The 22,649-nt window shown below is 37.9% G+C and overlaps 1 protein-coding gene across 5 annotated transcripts in view; it reads left to right on the plus strand.

Annotated features, from left to right (window-relative positions):
• The window catches only part of LOC128690747 (piwi-like protein Ago3), a 122,025-nt gene that overhangs the window by 35,385 nt on the left and 63,991 nt on the right, over nt 1–22,649 (plus strand). For 4 of the 5 annotated variants that reach the window (XM_070088265.1, XM_070088267.1, XM_070088268.1 and 1 more), the window contains 3 exons: nt 3,979–4,092; nt 11,796–11,961; nt 15,140–15,244. In XM_070088265.1, the coding sequence (XP_069944366.1) occupies nt 3,979–4,092; nt 11,796–11,961; nt 15,140–15,244 (385 nt within the window). The remainder of the gene's footprint in view (nt 1–3,978; nt 4,093–11,795; nt 11,962–15,139; nt 15,245–22,649) is intronic. The other variant, XM_070088266.1, reaches the window with a different exon arrangement.

Raw genomic sequence — 22,649 nt, forward strand, 5'->3', positions numbered from 1 at the left:
TATGTACATTGTTTGTGTGAATGGTGGTAGTAGCTCTGCTGCTGCCCACTACCACTAATATGTACAGCTTATGCTTTCAGTGGCCCTTATAAACCCAACAACAACAACAACAACAACAACACACCGTCACTTGCCACCTACATAATGACATATGCTATTCATTCTAGGGTAAAGGAGGTTTTGTGGGCGAGGGGCTTGGACTTCCAGCAAGCATGTGTGAGTGTGTTAGATAGGAGTGAAGAGAGAAGAATGGTTTTTGGGACCTGTTGGAGTGTGAGCAGGGTAATATTTTGTGAAGGGGTTCAGGAAAACTAGTTAGCTGGACTTGAGTCCTGGAGGTGGGAAGTTCAGTGCCTCCACTTTAACCCTTTGACTGTTGTGGCCGTATATATACGTCTTACGAGGTACCGTGTTTGACGTATTTATTTATTTATTTATTTAGTAATTTGAGCATACATACAGAGGTACAAAAAAATACAGGTAAGAGCAGCATGCCAAAGCCACTTGTATGCATAACATTACAGGCTGGCTTAAAATTAACTTAAGATTAACTAAGCAATGATGTAATCAGTGATAAAACATTATTGTAAACAGATAACAATAAAGCACAAATGAGTATTACAAAGACAGGTCATATGGTTGCATGCATTGCTGTACATTCAGTCGAATGGAGTATTCTGTTAGGTAGTGTATTTAAAAAATAACAAAGTTAGATTGGGTGTTAGGTTTAACATTTATGTGATATAATTGTGAGAAACATTTAAGATATACAATTTATAAGGTTCAGTTATTCAGTATTTATTTGGTTTTGGGTGAGTAAGTGATCTTTGAGAAGAGACTTGAATTTATAAACAGGTAGTGTTTCTTTTATATTTACAGGTAATGAATTCCAGATTTTAGGGCCTTTTATGTGCATTGAGTTTTTGCATAGCGTGAGATAGACATGAGGAACATCAAAGAGTGGTCTGTGCCTTGTGTTATGGTCATGTGTTCTGTTGAGGTTGGCAAGGAGATGTTTGAGGGGAGGGTTAATATCAGAGTTAAGTGTTCTATGTATGTAATAGGTGCAGTAATAAGTATGGATGTTTTGTATGGTGAGTAGGTTTAGTGTTTTGAATATTGGTGGAGTGTGCTGCCTGTAGTGGGAATTTGTTATTCTTCTGACTGCAGCCTTTTGTTGGGTAATTAGTGGTCTGAGATGGTTAATTGTTGTTGAGCCCCATGCACAAATTCCATAGGTGAGATTGGGGTAAATAAGAGAGTGATATAGAGCCAGGTGGGCTGACTGTGGAACGTAGTACCGTATCTTCGATAGTATGCCTACGGTCTTGGAAATTTTCTTTGAAATTTGTTGGTTATGTGTATGAAATTTGAGTCTATTATCAAGGTGGATTCCTAAGAATTTTCCCTCTAGCGGCTTCAAATCAAACAGGAGAAAGCTGGTAGGCCCACATGTGAGAGAATGGGTCTGTGTGGTCAGTGTGCACCATATAAAAAAAATCCTGGAGCACGCAGTGCATAATGAGAAAAAAACTCCTACCGTTTTTTTTTTAATTAAAATGCCGACTTTGTGGTCTATTTTCGTATAGTATTTATGGTTGTATTCTCGTTTTCTTGGTCTCATTTGATAGAATGGAAAACATATTATAGAAATAGAGGTGATTTTGATTGATTTTACTATAAAAAGAACCTGGAAATGGAGCTCAAAGTAGGGGAAATGTTTGATTTTTGCCAAGGTTCAAAAGTAAACAAATGATGTCATTTTCCAATAAATGTCCAACTAGCCACTCTAATATGCAGTCATGAATGGGTTGATGTTATTTATACAATTATTACAGTATTGCAGTAGTCTGCATAATAGTAAGTCTTCTATTTTTTGTTTGAATAAAAATTCAAAATAGAATGCAAGAGTAATATCAGAGGGGCCTGGAGACATGACTGATGAACAAAGAAAATGTTATTTTAGAGCCAGGAATGTCTGCATTGTTCATTCTGGACCTTATTTTGAAATTGTCATATTTTTTAATTTTTGTGAAATTGGCCAAATTGCAAATTTATGACCACATTATTGGGTAGTTAAAATCGGTAAAAGGGCAGTTTCTTGTACTCAATCGATAGAAAAAATGGAGTTCTAAAGAAATAGCTATGAGTTTGGTCGACTGGTACAATGGAATTAGCCGAAAATAGGGCTCAAAGTGGGCGAAATCGCCGATTTGTAAATATCGCCGAGGTCGCTAACTTCACGAGAGCATAATTCCTTCAGTTTTCCCATCAAATTTTGTTTTTTGGTGTCATTACAACCGGGAAAAGATTCTCCATTATTTCATATAAAAAAAATAATTTTTTTTTTTTTGAAATTTTGCGACACCAGGAGACACCTCAGGATTGGGGGTTGCGACAGTCAAGGGGTTAAAGGAGGGGTTTGGCTGTTTGGAGTGACATCTAAACTGTCGTATCTGAGTGCCTCTGCAAAGACAGTGATTATGTATGAATAATGGTGAAAGTGTTGAATGATGAAAGTTTTTTCTTTCTTTTTGAGTCACCCTGCCTTGGTGTGTTAAACAAAAAAAAAAAAAAAAATTTGGCCTAGGTAGTTGGTTGGTAGTAGATGGTAGTACTGCCCAGGGAGGTACTACCTTCCTGCCAAGTGAATGTGAAATGGAAACCTGATGGTAGGATTGCTGGTGTCTTTTTTTCTGTCTCATAGACATGCAAGATTTCAGATATGTCTTGCTACTTCTACTTACACTTAGGTCACACTACACATACATGTACGTACAAGCATATACGTATATACAAACACCCCTCTGGGTTTTCTTCTATTTTCTTACTAGTTCTTGTTTATTTTCACTTATCTCCATGGGGAAGTGGAACAGAATTTTTCCTCCATAAGTCATTAGTGTCATAAGAGGAGACTAAAATGCCTGGAGCAAGTAACCCTTTCTCTTGTATATGTTAATAAATTTAAAAAGAGAAACTTTCGTTCTTCTTTTTGGGCCACCCTGCCTCGGTGGGATATGTCCAGTTTTCATTGAAGATGATGATGATTTAGAGTTGAGGGAGCAGGGGGCTGGTAACCCCTTCTGTATAAATTACTAAATTTAAAAAGAAAAACTTTTTTTTTTTTTATTTTTAGGTCACACTACCAAAGTGGGATACGGCTGTGTGTGTGTTGTTTAATTTTATAGATTTGAGGGAATATCCTAGGTTATATAAACATATGCAATTTGTGTGTGTCCATGACATCTGAGTGCCTTCCAGACCACTGTAAATCATATAGTATTTACAAAGAAGTCTTATGATATTACAATTATTTCAAGATGTAATATTCAACAAAATATGGAAATAAGTCACATTGTTTGACTATATTGGGTTATCCATGGTTAAATCTACATAGTGTGCCTATTGGCCGAATTCCACTGTTAGTATCATGAAATTGTAATGAATTTGGAATGAATAAGACATCTTCCTGGCAGTTTCAAACACTATTTGCTGGTAGGAAAGCTGGTGGTGGAACATCAGGTCCTAGTTTCATTGTTTACTTGTGCTAGCTAGACAGTGTTACACCATGACACACTGTTTGGACTTGCCTGGGCTTACATGTTTTTCTAAGGTCAAAAAATATTGCCTGGTGACATTTGATTGAAAGCATGAACAATTTTGCGTATTAGTATGTTGGGCACCATCATTGCCTGGCTACTAGTATGCTGGACACAGTTAAAAGGTTAATGAGGACTTGCTCCATAATTTCTCAACTCATATCGATTTGCTATGTCAACTGTGACTAATTTCTCCTTTCTGCCAATATATTTCCCAAAACCTGTTCAGTTTTCCTCTTTTATCATCTCTCACTTCTGTCATGTAACACTAAATTACTTAATTGATTTAGTATTTTCCATGAATATAATACTGAGAGAAACATTACTGGGTACTTTTGTCATGTTGATTCCTCTCATTAAAAGATTAAAAATGTTGTAGGTTGGAAATATGGCCAGGATATGTGACTGCAGTCAATTATCAAGAAGGAGGAATTATGCTGTGTGCTGATGTGTCTCATAGAATTCTTCGCACTGAAACCTGTTATGATATACTGTAAGTTTTGCCAATTAAAGAATATGCCAATGCTGCTTGTGTAACCATTTCTATAATCGTTACAGTGACCCGTGGCCTGGTGGCTAGAGCTCTCGCTTCACACAGGGAAAGTGTGGGTTTGATTTCCGGTGAGGGTAGACACATTGGACGTATTTCCTTACACCGGTTGTCTATGTTCCCCATCAGTAAAATGGGTACCTGGGAGTTAGTCGACTGGTGTAGGTCGCATCCTGGGAGAAAACTGACCTAATTTGCCTGAAATGCTCTGCATAACAAGCATCTTTCTATGTAGTAGTATGTCGTTGATGTCAGCTAGGCCTGTATACCTTGTACATGTAGTTGTAGAAATTAAGATATATTACAGTAGACCCTTATATTACACTGTAGTTATGTTCCTGAAAATGCAGTGTTAGATAAATCTGTTATATAAACTGAAGAACTAGTGGGAAAAATAGGGTTACATTCATGGGCTGTTCCCCCTTCCCTACCTCCCCAGACAAACAGCTTTTTTTTAGACATCCAGATCTTACAAAAATAAAAATGATAATGTTGTTTTTGTTGTTTAAGACTACAAATGCAATGGAAATACTAATATTATTTACCTTAAATTGTGGCTGCTGGTGTATGTCAGTGATTGTGAAGAGTGTGGAGAAGCATGGTGTGGCCCTACTGGGCTGAGGTGGATAGTTGTACATATCTGATTGTGTTTGAGATGTAGAAGTACAGTGAGATTATCATGGTTTGTGGGGAGTTAGTATGGTGAAGTGATTAGAACAATTAAATTGAAAAAAAAAATGGGGAATTATTTATAGGAGCTCCTGAGGGAGTACAATGGTAAATGAGATTAAAAAATTTTTTTTTTTCAACAAACTGGTTGCATCCCACCGAGGCAGGGTTACCTAAAGAGAAAATGAAGTTTTTCTTTTATACAGGAGAAAGAGTTAAGGAGATTCAGATAATATTTATAAAAAATGCAGTCATGAATGATGGGACATCAGATTTGAAGGAAGGAGAATTATTTATGTGAAGGAAGTTAGTGTAGTATTATGTGAAGATATTGTGGAATGGATGTGTCAGAAGATGAATTGTATATGAAACACAAAGCGAATCATAAAATAGAAAAGGGGTTAAAAAGAGGTAGGTGAAATGTAGAGGCATTTGTATGAAGAAAAAAAATATTGATCATTGAATGCAAAAAGGGGGGATATTCTATAGTATATTAGTGTGAACACATTCATGTGGGTGTGAGGCATGATGTTCGAATTTTTCTTTGAGGAGGAGGTTGGAGGCAATGGATATCTCATATTTAAAATTAGTGTGCAGTTTGTTATTATTTAAAAGATGAGTGAAGAAATTAGGAAAAGTATGGTGGTATTAACCCTTTGACTGTCGCAACCCCCAATCCTGAGGTGTCTCCTGGTGTCGCAAAATTAAAAAAAAAAAAAAAAAATTCTTATGAAATGATAGAGAATCTTTTCCCGAATGTAAAGACACCAAAAAATTGAAATTTGATGGAAAACTGACTGAATTATGCTCTCGCAGAGTTAGCGACCTCGGCGATATTTACAAATTGGCGATTTTGCCCACTTTGAGCCCTATTTTTGGCTAATTCCATTGTTCCAGTCAACCAAACTCATAGCTATTTCTTTAGAATCCATTTTTTCTATCGATTGAGTACAAGAAACTGCCCATTTACTGATTTCAACTACCCAATAACGTGGCCAGAAATTTGCAATTTGGCCAATTTCACGAAAATTGAAAATATGACAATTTCAAAATAAGGTTCAGAATCAACAATGCAGACATTCTTGGCTCTAAAATAACATTTTCTTTGTTCATCAGTCACGTCTCCAGGCCCCTCTGATATTACTCTTGCTTTCTATTTTGAATTTTTATTCAAACAAAAAATAGAAGATTTACTGTTATGCAGACTACTGCAATATTATAATAATTGTACAAATAATGTCAACCCATTCATGACTGCATATTAGAATGGCTAGTTGGACTTGCAAGTACCATTTCAATTTGTATTTTTATATTATAAGTTTATATTGTAAGTCCTACTCTAAGATTGTTTTCATATCTTAGTGACTATATCATGTGTGCAATTAGTGTATATTTCAATTATATTATTGTTCAAGGCCCTTAACTATCTTTTGCAAACTAGTACCAACTACCTCATATATTTTTTTTTTCTACTTTTTTTATTCTTTTGCTACCTTAACTTGTATATTTTATCTTGTCAATTTAAATCTAGTTATACTCTAATTCTTGTAAACAACTTATATAACACCTTAGTGCAATTACAACTGAGAGTCTTGTGCCTTTTTTATATCATTAGATTAAACTCAGTTGTACTGTAGCTCATTCTAGCTCAATACATAGTCAGTACCAAAGTCATTATATTAGACCCTAGTGTAATTACTAGTGAGAGCCTGGTGCTATTTTTAATTTGTATTTCTACATTATTAGATTAAACCTAGTTGTACTATTGCTCACTCTAGGTCAATACATAGACTATACCAAAGTCATTACATTAGACCTTAGTGCAATTACAAGTGAGAGTCTTGTGCTATTTTTAATTTGTATTTTTATATTATTAGTTTATACCTAGTTGTACTTTAGCTCATTCCAGCACAACACATAGACAACACCAACTTCATTATGTGTATTAGTGACTATACTCTACATGACCAAAATGCTATAGCTATATACTTGTCCAAACTTCCCACCACTACAGATATCAGTACTAAAACTCAACACACAACTCAGGATATAAATAACCATAATTTAAACCTAGAAGATGATTGATCACGTTGACCCTGATCTAAACCTACATAATCTGACACACAATCAAAACCTATTGGAAAGTAACTGCCTTTACTACACAGCATCACAAGCCAGCACTATCCTAAACAATGATAAAAGTCTATCAGTACTTAACTACAACATCAGGTCCTTAAGCAAACACTATGATGACCTCCTGGCACTCCTTGAATCACTAAAGACACCCTTCTCCTGCATTATTCTTACCGAGACCTGGCTAAAACAGGACACAATAGATATCTACCCTCTACCAGGATACACAGCAATCCACAACTGCAGACCATACCAAGTTGGGGGTGGTATTGCAATCTATTACTCTAACCAATTATCTTGTATCAGCACCAATTGCTTTAGTGATGAATATGGAGAATACATTTTTGCTAATTTTACTGTAAAAAAACTTAAGACGCCTATAACAATCGGTGCCATTTACCGGATACCCCACACTAACATCCCAAACTTCAGTGAGAATCTAAAGGCACTAATAACAAACAGACAAATGAATAAGCACCACCTTCTCTTAGCTGGAGACTTCAACATCAACCTTGGCCTACTAGATGATCAGCCTGTAACTGATTTCATCAACAATATGAATAGCACACTTCTCATACCAACAATAACTAAACCAACCAGGCTCACTGAAACAAGTGCAACCATAATAGACCACATATGGACCAATATACTAGCCCCCCTTAAATCAGGGATAATCACAGATAGCACTACAGACCACTACCCTACCTTCCTCTTGACAAACATTAGTAAACCACCACTTGAATACAACTAAGTCTCATTTAGACTCCATGATGAGGCCTCAATAAGGAAGTTCACAGCTGACCTAGAGACTGTTGACTGGCCTACAGAATTCTCCAAGGCCAATGGTATTGACGACTGGACAGACATTTTTCTTAACAAACTACTTAGACTATACAACAAACATTGTCCTATAAAAACGAAACAGATCACAAACAAACAGCTTGGTTGCCCATGGCTAACCAGCACCATTCTGAAATCCATTGATAAGAAACACCAATATGAAAAGCAATATAGACAGGGCTTAATGCACAAAGATACTCTTAAACACTATTCATCAGTCCTCACCAAAGTAATAAAGAAAGCCAAACAACTATACTACTCCAGTAGATTCACCGACACAAGAGGAGATATAAAAAAGACCTGGAAAACACTCTCTCAGATTCTAGGGACCCACAAACTGAAAAAAAACAAGAATATTGTCCTAACTAAACCTAATGAAACACCACTGCAACCCACCGACACAGCTAACAAGATAAACGACTTCTTCTCAACCATAGGTTCTAATCTCGCCAATAAAATCCCACGTACCAATGCCCATGCCGGGGACTACCTAGATGGGAATTTCCCAAATTCCTTCTATCTTGCTCCAACTGAGCCCACGGAAGTCACCGAGATTATAAAGTCACTTAAAAATAACTCAGGGAATCTGTCTCATGTCCCACCACTATTGTACAAGAGAGTGGCCCATGTCCTCTCGCATACTATCTCATTGCTTTTTAACAAGTCACTAGAAGCTAGCACCTTCCCGAAACTACTCAAGACGGCAAGGGTTACACCAATACATAAAGGTGGTGACCCTACAGATTTAAACAACTATAGGCCAATATCAAACTTACCATTGCTATCCAAAATCTTTGAGAAACTCGTGCACTGGAGACTATATTCATTTATAACGTCACAAAACATACTCAACCCCTGCCAATTTGGATTCAGGAAAAATAAAAGCACTAACGATACAATTATAAAAATGTTAGATCTGCTTTACACAGCATTGGAAAATAAGGAATATTCACTAGGAATTTTTATTGACCTAAGAAAAGCTTTTGACACAGTAGACCACGGCATCCTACTCCACAAACTTGACCATTATGGTATAAGAGGCCATGCGTTTGCATATTTCAAATCTTACCTTACTAATAGGTATCAGTATGTCACCATTAAAGACACAGCATCAACAACACGGCCACTTGATACTGGAGTTCCGCCGGGAAGTGTCCTTGGTCCCCTGCTCTTCCTCATATACATCAATGATCTTCCAAACGTATCTCGACACCTGAACCCCATTCTCTTTGCTGACGACACGACTTATGTCATCTCTCACCCTAATCTTGCAACCCTCAACACCATTGTTAATGAGGAGCTGATCAAAATATCGGCTTGGATGACAGCCAATAAACTTACACTTAACGTTGACAAAACCTACTACATTATGTTTGGTAGCAGAGCAGGAGATGCGCAAATTAACATTAAGATCGACAACACTCTAATTACCAGGCATAATGAGGGCATATTCCTAGGCCTATACCTCGACAACAACCTGAACTTCAGCACCCATATCCAACACATAACCAAAAAAGTATCCAAAACGGTTGGGATCCTCTCCAAGATACGATACTACGTGCCGCAAACTGCCCTTCTCACACTATACCATTCACTTGTATATCCATACCTCACCTATGCTATCTGTGCTTGGGGTTCAACTGCAGCAACACACCTAAAGCCAATAATAACCCAACAAAAAGCCGCAGTAAGAATAATCACTAAATCCCATCCCTGGCAACACACCCCCCCACTCTTCATAGATCTAAACTTACTCCCTGTTCAGTACATCCACACTTACTACTGTGCAATCTACATCTACAGGACCTTAAATTCCAATATTAACCTTGACCTAAAACGCTTTCTTGATAGTTGTGACAGAACCCACAGGCACAACACCAGACACAAACATCTCTATGACATTCCCCGTGTCTGACTAAACCTTTACAAAAATTCAATGTATGTCAAAGGCCCTAAAATCTGGAACACCCTACCTGAAAATTCCAAAACTGCAGACACATTCATCACCTTCAAAACTACCATCAGAAAACATCTTATCTCCCTGATACACCCTGTCAACTAATAATACGAATACCACCTGGTGGTTCACACTTACACTTTCACTCACCCATTTGACCATAAACAGAAATATCAATCTCAATCTTAAAATAATGAATCTTAACTAGTCAAAAGTTGGCCTGTGATATTCCAATACTGAAACTATGTATAGTGCCAAAACAAAAGCATTCACATTGCTAAACTCACAACTAGTATTTAGTCACTTAGCCATAATACCAACTTATCTCATAATTCTGTAACATTTTAAACCTAAGATTTAATATAAGTCTGCCCGAAATGCCTAGCCATGCTAGGCGTTCTAGTGGTACACTCTGTAATTATTATTTTACTACATGTAAACCACACAATAACCAAATTCTGTAAACTCAGCATTGTAATACTTATAGAGAATAAAGTTTGAATTTGAATTTGAATTTGTTTACTTTGGAACATCGGCAAAAAATCAAACATTTCCACTACTTTGAGCTCCATTTCCAGGTTCTTTTTATAGTAAAACAATCAAAATCACCTCTATTTCCATAATATGTTTTCCATTCTATCAAATAAGACCAAGAAAACGAGAATAGAACCATAAATACTATATGAAAATAGACCACAAAGTCGGCATTTTAATTTAAAAAAATGGTCTGAGTTTTTTTTTCTCCTTATGCACTACATGCCGCAGGATTTTTTTATATGGTGCACACTGACAACACAGACCTATTCTCTCACATGTGGGCCTACCAGCTTTCTCCTACTTGATTTGAAGCCGCTAGAATTTATGAGTATATATACGTCATACACGGTACCTCGTAAGATGTATATATACGACCAAAACAGTCAAAGGGTTAAAGGTACAACTCAGAGTGTAGGAGAGGTTGTTGAGATTGGTCTTAAGAGAGGATGGAGTAAGATAAGTTGAACAAAGTGTATAAATTAGGTAGATGGAAAAAGGTTCAGGAAATATTATATGGTTGGAAAGGGTATGAAGGAGGATTGAAAGTTCAGGAGGTGTACTTGCCTATTTGCAGTTGCAGGGGTGAAGTCACAGCTCCTGGCTCTGCCTCTTTGCAGGCTACTTGTTAGTGGAAACGAGTGGTTTTTGGAATTTGAAGTGCTGTCTAGGTGTGAGAAAAAGTAGCATTTATGAAGGATTTTTAGGTAACCAGTTAGCCAGACTTGAATTCTGGAGGTGTTTACTGGTTTTGATACATTTTGGTTTTATAAGTTTTTTTGGTTTTTTTTTGAAGGGTCCATCCAGCCTGTGCTCAGTTTCAGAGCTAAATTTTAAGTTTGGGTTTGAGTAACCTTTGTAACCTGTCTTATAAGATGTCTGGCATGCATAAAATGAGCATATGCAAAAATTCAGCACATGTATCTCTACGAATAAAAATTACTAGATCTTTTTATGAATGTTAACACCTGTGGATTGACTTTTAGAAAAATTATTGGTTCCCAAAGGTCCTGCTAGTAAGCAATGATATTTATATATCTGAAGTTCTATATGTAGAGGACCCTCTGCATATGAATGCTATGCAGTCTCTACTCACTTAACGACGTACTCCTTTAACGAACGCTCGGACTTACGATGGGCTCTCTGACCAGTATGCATACCTAAGTAATGTATATTAGAGCTGATTTCCAATATTCTGTTTATTACAGTATACAGTACACTACTGTATGAACATTTAAAAATATACTAAAAATGTTATAAATAGTGCAAAGGTGACTTTAAACCAATATTTAAAGATGGTTGACACAAACCCTTTACCAGTATAGTATGCTCCTCGCTTAACAGCCAGTTTGTTTACTGACCTACTCTTAGGAATGGAACTACGTTGTTAAGTGAGGAGAGACTGCACATGCTTTTTTGAAAACTTAGAATAGTGACATCATACATTTAGTGATAATCTTGACAGTGGTAGCTACAGAGATACAGATTATAATGTTATTAATTTCATTTCAAGGGCTGACTTGCACCAGATGCACAGGTCTAACTTCAAGAATATGGCTGTACGGGCATTGGTCGGCTGTATCGTTCTCACTAGGTACAATAATAAATCTTATCGCATAGATGACATTATCTTCAATCAAAACCCCAGATCCACCTTTACTAACTACAAAGGAGAGGAGGTTTGTGGAAAAATTTGTTAAGATACTGTAACCCCTTCTCTTGTATATATTACTAAATGTAAACAGAGAACTTCTGTTTTTCCTTTTGGGCCACCCCGCCTCGGTGGGATATGGCTGGTGCATTGAAAGAAAGAAGACTTTAAGTGAATTTATGTTTAACCCTTTCAGTGTCTTGTGTAGATCTACGTAATAGATGATAGTGCCACTCATGTAGATCTGTTTTAACCACAGTGCCCACAAATAGGCTGTGAGTGGGAAATTTTGGCCTAGACATGAAAGAATAAGTCTGTATGGTGAGGGTGCACAATATATAAAAATTCTGCCTCATACAGTACATGATGAGGAAAGCAAATCTCTGGCCTTGTGTTGGTTCCAAATAGTGACTTTGAAGTTTTTATGATTTTATTGGCTGTTTCTTGGCATTATTTGATAGAATGGAAGACATACTACCGAAACAGAGGCGAGTTTGGTCGGTTTCAAACCCAGAAGTAGCTTGAAATATTTAATTTGCAATGATTTTCCTGCTTTGAACTGAGCATTGCCCAAGGCTATGAGAGCAGCAGAGCCACCCATGGAGGCACAGTGAAACCTGTTATATCACAAGGTGTAACCATTGAATGATGTCGACTGTTAGTCAGTAACCATTGTTACTGACTAATGGTCGAAGCTGACAGTCAAATTTTACGGTAGAATTATTATTGGAAGAGTTAGGGGCAAAATAGAATGTAGGTTTACAGAGGAGCAAGGAGGGTTTAGGAATGATAGGGAATGTGTAGACTAAGTATTTAACCCTTTGAGGGGTCCAAGCCGTAGTTCTACGTTATGAGCTCGGCTCACTCATATAAACTGTGAGCAGTAAATTTGGGCCTGATATGAGAGATTGCATCTACAGTATGTGGTAAGTGTGCACCATATAAAACAAATCCTGCAGCATGCAATGCTGCAGGTGTTTTTGGATTAAAACACCAACTTTGTGGTGTATTTTTTATGGCTTTTACGGTTGTATTAACAGTTTTTTGGTCTCATTTGATAGAATGGAAGATATATTACAGATATAGAAATGATTTTGATTGGTTTTAGTACTGAAAATAGCTTGAAATTGAGATCAACGTAGTAGAAATGTTCAAGAGTAAACATGATGTCATGAGTCCAATACATGTCAACTGATGGATCTGATATATGTTCACGAATGCACTGATATTATTTATACAATTCTTGCAATATCTCATAATAGTGAATCTTCTATTTTTTGGTGTAAATAAAAAATCAAAATGGAATTCATTTGTAAAGCCTGGAAATGTAACTAATAAACAGAGGAAGTGTTATTTTAGTGCCAGAAATGCCTGCATTGTTTATTCTGGACCCTGTTTTGAAATTGGAATATTTTGAACTTTGTGTGAAATTGGCTAAATTACCAATTTCTGATCACTTTATTGGGTAGTTGAAATAGTTTATTGGGCAGTTTCTTGTGCTCAGTCGATAAATTAGAAGTAATACTAGTGGAATAGCTAAGAATTTGGATGACTGGAATAATGTAATTGGCCTAAATAGGAGTCAAAGTGGGCAAAATTGTCGATGCTGATGCAGTAAAATTTGCAATAGTGTAATTACGTCAATTTTCCATCAAATTTCATACTTCTTATTTTATTACCTTCAGAAAAAGATTCTCTACCATTTCATTAAAAAATAAAATTTTGGGGGGAAATTCTTGGACCCTGAAAGGGGTTAAAAAATGTTAAGAACAGTTTATTGTATTTATGAATTTAGAAAATGCATAGCTGGATAGAATATACAGGTAAGCAGTGTAGCAGATGTTGCAGATATGGTTAATATCTGCAACTTGTCTTCAGGATCCCCCAAAATAACTGTCATCAACAAAGAGAAACTGTGATAACTCACACTTTGTATCAAATCTCTTAATTCCTCACCTCTTTCCAACATTCTAGTATTCACTTCTTTTACAACCCAAGGGAGTATAGGACTTAGACACCTTGCATCCCTGGCTAAGTCCTACTTTCACTGAAAAATAGTCTCCACTCCCTCCTATACACCTTAACCTGGGCTTCACTTTCCACATGAAAACTTGTCACTGTAGTGTAAAGCACCCACCCTTCTGGCAAGACAGTGATGGAGTGAATGATGGTGAAAGTTTTTCTTTTTCGGGCCACCCTGCCTTGGTGGGAATCGGCCAGTGTGATAATAAAAAATAAAAAATCTTCTATTCCTTACTTCAGCAGTATCTCCCACAAGGCTTCCTTATGCTTTTTCTAAATCCCTAAATGCAACAAATGGTTCTTTACCTTTATCTAAGTACTGTTCACTTGTATGCTTCAATGTAAACACATGATCTACACATCCCCTACCTTTCCTAAATCCTCTCTGCTCCTGGAATTCTATTTAATATCTTACCCTTAACTCTTTCACTAATAGTTCTACTGTAAACTTTGTGGCAATTTTTGATATCTAATTTATGCATCCATTAACCAATTCTTGCCTGTACTACCACTATTATTAAACCTTGCATGATACATGGTCAGCTGGTTGTCTTAAGTAGTTAATGAATTATGTGTGTAGTAATTCCATTAGCTACTTTGTATCTAGTCAACCACAGCATTGTATCTAGTTAACTGTATTGTACAATATCTAGTTAAATCCTGTATTTGCAAAGTCAGATTTGTAATGTTGTTGTTGGATTATCTTTATACCTTGAATTTGGTTAATATTGCTTTATATTGCTTTATATTGTCAACTTATCAAGAAAGGTGGGGAGGTGTATGTTTCATTGATGTAGGTAAATTGAATGGGTAGCTTCATGTTATATATACAGACTCCTTTAAAGCTTTATAAATTGATGGGATACTCTTCTTGTTTTACTACATCAGTATATCCTTATCGAAGAAGGAAACACTTTTACAATTATTCATGTAATAGCTGTCTTGCCAGAATTTCACTCTCAACACATTTACAGTGAGCTGCAATTTATATTTTGGTGCTCCAGCCAGTAGTCTTTGTATAAGTCATTCTGAGTGAAGCATTTTCTACAATAAAGGTACAATATGTCCTTGTGGAAGTGTTTGTTCTATTCAAGACTTGAGAGAGTAATTTAAAGGACAAATTTAAAGTACAGTGTAATTTAAACCACAAAACTTAGTCGACCTGTATTGTATCCTGATTCCAGATTAGTTATGTGGATTATTATTTCAACACTTATGGTATCAAGATCAAGGACCTGCATCAACCACTTCTTCTTCACCGCAGGAAGAAAAAGGATGTCGAGAAAAAAGTGAGACACGGTAGCTTTTGGCTGTCACTGGTTACTTTATATAATTATTCTTTCTTTCTTTCAACACATCGGCCGTATCCCACCGAGGCGGGGGTGGCCCAAAAGGAAAAATGAAAGTTTCTCCTTTTACATTTAGTAATATATACAGGAGAAGGGGTTACTAGCCCCTTGCTCCCGGCATTTTAGTCACCTCTTACAACACGCATGGCTTACGGAGGAAGAATTCTGTTCCACTTCCCCATGGAGATAAGAGGAAATAAACAAGAACAAGAACTAGAAAGAAAATAGCAGAAAACCCAGAGGGGTGTGTGTATATACATGCTTGTACATGTATGTGTAGTGTGACCTAAGTGTAAGTAGAAGTAGCAAGACGTACCTGAAATCTTGCATGTTTATGAGACAGAAAAAAGGACACCAGCAATCCTACCATCATGTAAAACAATTACAGCCTTTCGTTTTACACTCACTTGGCAGGACGGTAGTACCTCTCTGGGTGGTTGCTGTCTACCAACCTACTACCTAATTTATATAATTATGTATGTTGTAAAAGAAGTGAATGTGAGGGTGTTGGGGAAAGGTATGAGATTAAAAGATAAAGAATCTTATAAAATTGTTTTAACTGATGATGCTTTTGGGAGATTCTGAAGAGAAGTTGCAAATGTTTGTGGATGAATTGAGGCATCTGAGGAGATAAAGAACTGTATCCATGGAGGAAAAAAGATAAATGTATGAGAATATACCAGTACCAACACATTTATATGGGTGTGAAGCATGGGTTATGAATGTTGCAGCTAGGAGGAGGCTGGAGGCAGTAGAGATGTGTTTGAGGGCAACATGTGGTATGAATATTATGAAGAGAATTCGTGTTTGGAGGTTAGGAAGAGGTGCAGGGTTACTAAAGGTATTATCCAAAGGGCTGAGGAGGGGTTATTGAGGTGAGTGTGCACAGTAAAAAAAAAATCCTGCCCTCTGTAATGCATAATGGGAAAAGGAAAACTTTGACCGTTTAAGTATCATTTGATAGAATGGAAGACATACTGTTGAGATAGAGATGATTTGGGTAGGTTTCAGGACTGGAAGCAGCTGTAAAATAGGGCCATAGTAATGGAAATACAGTGGACCCTCGCCTAACGAACGCATCGCATAACGTTAAATCCGCCTAGCAATGCATTTTAACGCAAAAATTTTGCCTCGGCTAGTGCTAAAAAACTTGCTCAATGTGATTCGTTTGAGACGCGTCCACGTGCAGCCTGAGCCCGCCTCACTTGTTCCATGGGTGCCAGTGTTTACAAGCCAGCCACTGCAGTCGCTTCCAAGCATACAATCGGAACATTTCATATCACAGCCTTTTTAGTGATTGCACCTGCAAAATAAGTCACCATGGGCCCCAAGAAATCTTCTAGTGCCAACCCTACAGCAAAAAGAGTGAGAATTACTATGGATATGAAGAAAGAGATCATTGCTAAGTATAAAAGTGGAGTGCGTGTCTCCGAGCTGGCCAGGTTGTACACAAAACCCCAATCAACCATCGCTACTATTGTGGGCAAGAAAACGGCAATCAAGGAAGCTGTTCTTGCTAAAGGTGCAACTTTGTTTTCGAAACAGAGATCACAAGTGATAGAAGATGTTGAGAGACTGTTATTGGTGTGGATAAACGAAAAACAGATAGCAGGAGATAGCATCTCTAAAGCGATCATATGTGAAAAAGCTAGGAAGTTGCATGACGATTTAATTAGAAAAATGCCTGCAGCTAGTGATGTGAGTGAATTTAAGGCCAGCAAAGGTTGGTTTGAGAGATTTAAGAATCATAGTGGCATACATAGTGTGATAAGGCATGGTGAGGCTGCCAGTTCAGACCACAAAGCGGCTGAAAAATATGTGCAAGAATTCAAGGAGTACATAGACAGTGAAGGACTGAAACCTGAACAAGTGTTTAATTGTGAAGAAACAGGCCTGTTTTGGAAGAAAATGCCAAGCAGGACGTACATTACTCAGGAGGAAAAGGCACTCCCAGGACATAAGTCTGTGAAAGACAGTTTACTCTGTTGATGTGTGCCAATGCTAGTGGTGATTGCAAAGTGAAGCCTTTATTGGTGTATCACTCTGAAACTCCCAGTGTGTTCAGGAAAAACAATGTCCTCAAGGCTAATTTGTGTGTGCTGTGGAAGGCAAACAGTAAGGCATGGGTCACTAGGGACTTTTTCTATGACTGGTTACACCATGCATTTGCCCCCACTGTGAAAAATTACCTAATTGAAAAGAAATTAGACCTTAAGTGCCTCCTGGTATTAGACAATGCTCCTGGTCATCCTTCAGACGTGGCAGAGCGACTTTCTGCGGAAATGAGCTTCATTAAGGTTAAGTTTTTGCCTCCTAATACCACTCCTCTCCTGCAGCCCATGGACCAGCAGGTCATTTCCAACTTCAAGAAACTGTACACAAAAGCTATGTTTGAAAGGTGCTTTGTAGTGACCTCAGAAACTCAATTGACTCTAAGAGAGTTTTGGAGAGATCACTTTAGCATCCTCAATTGTGTAAACATTATAGGTAAGGCTTGGGAGGAAGTGACTAAGAGGACCTTGAACTCTGCTTGGAAAAAACTGTGGCCAGAATGTGTAGACAAAAGGGATTTTGAAGGGTTTGAGGCTAACCCTGGGAATCCTATGCCAGTTGAGGAATCCATTGTGGCATTGGGGAAGTCCTTGGGGTTGGAGGTTAGTGGAGAGGATGTGGAAGAGTTGGTGGAGGAGGACAATGAAGAACTAGCCACTGATGAGCTGCTAGATCATCTTCAACAGCAAGAGGCCAGACCTGAGGAAACTGCTTTGGAGGAGGGGATAGAGAAATTGAAGAAGTTGCCTACTTCAAAGATTAAGGAAATGTGTGCAATGTGGTTTAAAGTGCAAACCTTTTTTGATGAAAATCACCCTCACACAGCTATTGCAAGCCGTGCTGGTGACTATTACACTGACAATATTGTGAAACACTAGGAATGTCATAAAGGACCTGGAGGTACAGGCCTCTATGGACAGATATGTTGTGCGACAGAGGTCCAGTGACCCTCAAGCTGGTCCTAGTGGCATTAAAAGAAGAAGGGAAGTAACCCCGGAAAAGGACTTGCCACCTCAAGTCCTAATGGAAGGGGATTCCCCTTCTAAACACTAACACCATCAACACTCTCCCCTCCTCCCATCCCATCAGTCATCACCAGATCTTCAATAAAGGTAAGTGTCATGTAACTGTGCATGTCTTCTTCAGTTTGTGTGTATTAAAATTAATATTTCATATGGTAAAATTTTTTTTTTGTTCATACTTTGAGGTGTCAGGAACGGATTAATTTGATTTCCATTATAATTGAAAGAATTAAGAGTAAGACGGAGAATAGGATAGCAGATGAACAAGGAGGCTTTAGGAAAGGTAGGGGGTGTGTGGACCAGGTGTTTACAGTGAAACATATAAGTGAACAGTATTTAGATAAGGCTAAAGAGGTCTTTGTGGCATTTATGGATTTGGAAAAGGCGTATGACAGGGTGGATAGGGGGGCAATGTGGCAGATGTTGCAAGTGTATGGTGTAGGAGGTAGGTTACTGAAAGCAGTGAAGAGTTTTTACGAGGATAGTGAGGCTCAAGTTAGAGTATGTAGGAAAGAGGGAAATTATTTCCCAGTAAAAGTAGGCCTTAGACAAGGATGTGTGATGTCACCGTGGTTGTTTAATATATTTATAGATGGGGTTGTAAGAGAAGTAAATGCGAGGGTCTTGGCAAGAGGCGTGGAGTTAAAAGATAAAGAATCACACACAAAGTGGGAGTTGTCACAGCTGCTCTTTGCTGATGACACTGTGCTCTTGGGAGATTCTGAAGAGAAGTTGCAGAGATTGGTGGATGAATTTGGTAGGGTGTGCAAAAGAAGAAAATTAAAGGTGAATACAGGAAAGAGTAAGGTTATGAGGATAACAAAAAGATTAGGTGATGAAAGATTGAATATCAGATTGGAGGGAGAGAGTATGGAGGAGGTGAACGTATTCAGATATTTGGGAGTGGACGTGTCAGCGGATGGGTCTATGAAAGATGAGGTGAATGATAGAATTGATGAGGGAAAAAGAGTGAGTGGTGCACTTAGGAGTCTGTGGAGACAAAGAACTTTGTCCTTGGAGGCAAAGAGGGGAATGTATGAGAGTATAGTTTTACCAACGCTCTTATATGGGTGTGAAGCGTGGGTGATGAATGTTGCAGCGAGGAGAAGGCTGGAGGCAGTGGATATGTCATGTCTGAGGGCAATGTGTGGTGTGAATATAATGCAGAGAATTCGTAGTTTGAAAGTTAGGAGGAGGTGCGGGATTACCAAAACTGTTGTCCAGAGGGCTGAGGAAGGGTTGTTGAGGTGGTTCGGACATGTAGAGAGAATGGAGCGAAACAGAATGACTTCAAGAGTGTATCAGTCTGTAGTGGAAGGAAGGCGGGGTAGGGGTCGGCCTAGGAAAGGTTGGAGGGAGGGGGTAAAGGAGGTTTTGTGTGCGAGGGGCTTGGACTTCCAGCAGGCATGCATGAGCGTGTTTGATAGGAGTGAATGGAGACAAATGGTTTTTAATACTTGACGTGCTGTTGGAGTGTGAGCAAAGTAACATTTATGAAGGGATTCAGGGAAACCGGCAGGCCGGACTTGAGTCCTGGAGATGGGAAGTACAGTGCCTGCACTCTGAAGGAGGGGTGTTAATGTTGCAGTTTAAAAACTGTAGTGTAAAGCACCCTTCTGGCAAGACAGTGATGGAGTGAATGATGGTGAAAGTTTTTCTTTTTCGGGCCACCCTGCCTTGGTGGGAATCGGCCAGTGTGATAATAAAAAAAAAAATATTTCTTATGGGGAAAATTAATTCGCCTAGCGATAATTTCGCCTAACGTTGAGCTCTCAGGAACAGATTAAAAGTGTTAGGCGAGGGTCCACTGTACTATTCTATTTTGGCCAATTTTCTAGAGGGCTGGTAAGGTCCACCTAGACCCCTGTCTGTTTTACGAGTTTTTAATAGGTCTGATTAAAATATTGGGACATTGTAAACCATGACAAATCATTCTGGTTATATTTTGCTATTTGGGAAATAGAGTAAATCTTCTGTTTTTTGTGTTTATGAATTTAACCCATAAACGGTCCAAACGTATATATACGTTCTCTACCGTAGTGCCCCAACTTTTTTGAGAATTTTTTTTTTTTTTAATAGGAAAAAGAGCATATGGTACCCAGGCATCCCCAATTATTTTAATATGGCACACAGTGAGTGCACACACCCATTCTCTCATGTCTAGGCGACTCAGGCTTATCGTGGCAATGTTGAATGTATGACAAATAAAACGTATACAATATATATGTTTGGGGCACTAGCTGTAAAAACGTATATATACGTTTGGACCATTTACAGGTTAAAACGGAAAGCAAGTGTAATATAGGAGAGGCCTGGGTTCATGATTAATGAACAGAGGAAATGTTTCAATGCCAGGAATGTCTACATTGTTTATTTTGCATTCTATTTTTAAATTGATGTTTTTTTTTTAATTTTATGTAAAACTGGCAAATTACTGACTTCTGTGTATTTATAGTTGTAACTGTTAAATAGGGAATTTCTTGTGCTCAGTCAATATAACGGAAGGCATACTAGCAAAATACCTAAGAATTTGGTTAAATTGGTAAATAAAATTACTTATAATAGGATTCAAATTCACCAAAATCACTGATGTGTGAATTGCACTGAGAACACTAACTTTACACACGTGTAATTCCGTAAATTTTCCATAAAATTTTGTACTTTTGCTATCATTAACTTTAGAGAAAGATTCTCTATAATTTCAGAAAGAACAGAAAGAACTTTTTTTTTTTTTTGTATGAAAGGTGAACACTGGGAGCAATATTAATTTTGGGGGTGTGGATAGTGAAAGGATTAATTACTTTCCACAAAGTGCTTTTTTTTTTTTTTTCCTCAAGAAGTCGGGTGTCTCCTACCTTGACAGGGTGACCCAAAAAGAAAGAAAAAATCCCCAAAAATACTTTCATCATCATTCAACACTTTCACCTCACTCATACATAATCACTGTCGCAGAGGCGCTCAGATACGACAGTTTAGAAGTCCTTCCAAGCTGTCAATATCCCAAACCCCTCCTTTAAAGTGCAGGCATTGTATTTCCCATTTCCAGCTAACTGTATAATAATGAAGGATGAAGGCTCGATTCTCCGTCCACTAATCATGACTCGATCTCTGACCAGTCAGGCTAAGCCAGTGCTTATCCTGTTAAAATAGATTTAATAGGGTTAATTTACTTCAGCTGGTCTAAAACGAAGAGGTAGAATCACCACACTCTCAAGTAGGCAAAGCACAAACTTTAAACATTTATACAGTATGTGTATAAAATGCACTAGGTAGTAGGCTGGTAGACAGCAACCACCCAGGAAGGTACTACCGTCCTGCTAAGTGATTGTAAAATGAAAGGCTGTAATTGTTTTACATGATGGTAGGATTGCTGGTGTCTTTGGTGTGTCTAATAAAAATGCAAGATTTCAGGTACGTCTTGCTACTTCTACTTACACTTAGGTTACACTACACATGCATGTACGTATAAGCATATATATTCACATCCCTCTGGGTTTTCTTCCATTTTCTTACTGCAGTAGACTGTCATTTAACACAGTTTTGTTTGGCAAATTTTGGTTATAGCACTATTGAAGAATTGCGGCATATTTTTGTATAACACTTCATAAAATTAACTTAACACGGTTTAGTTTGAGTAAATATGAGTTTGTGTGATGACTGGCTGATTTACTGACTGACTTACTGACTGATTGACTTACTGACTTAGACTGACTTGACTTGATTTGACCTGACCTGACCTGACCTGACCTGACCTGACCTGACCTGACCTGACCTGACCTGACCTGACCTGACCTGACCTGACTTGACTTGACTTGACTTATTTAGGCACACTCCAGTACAACCATTGACTTCAGTACCAGAACCTCTACCATCCACCTCAGCCCAGTAGGTCCACAGCATAACTCTCCACTCTCCACAAACACCAGCACCCACAATTTAAAGTAAGAAATACTATTATTTCTGTTGCATTTGTAATCTTAAGCGTATAAACAACATAATACAGTGGACCCCCACCTTACGATATTAATCCGTTCCTGAGAGCTCATCGTATGCCGAAATTATTGTAAGATGAATTAATTTTCCCCATAAGAAATAATGGAAATCAAATTAATCCGTGCAAGACACCACAAAGTATGAAAAAAAAATTTTTTTTACCACATGACATATTAATTTTAATACACAAACTGACACGTACCCCTGTTGAAGATCTGGTGATCATTGATGGGTTGGGAGGAGGGGAGAGTGTGGAAGTTGTTAATGTTTAGAAGGGG

Source organism: Cherax quadricarinatus, chromosome 24 (assembly GCF_038502225.1).
Source record: "Cherax quadricarinatus isolate ZL_2023a chromosome 24, ASM3850222v1, whole genome shotgun sequence".
NCBI classification, from domain to species: Eukaryota; Metazoa; Arthropoda; class Malacostraca; order Decapoda; family Parastacidae; genus Cherax; species Cherax quadricarinatus.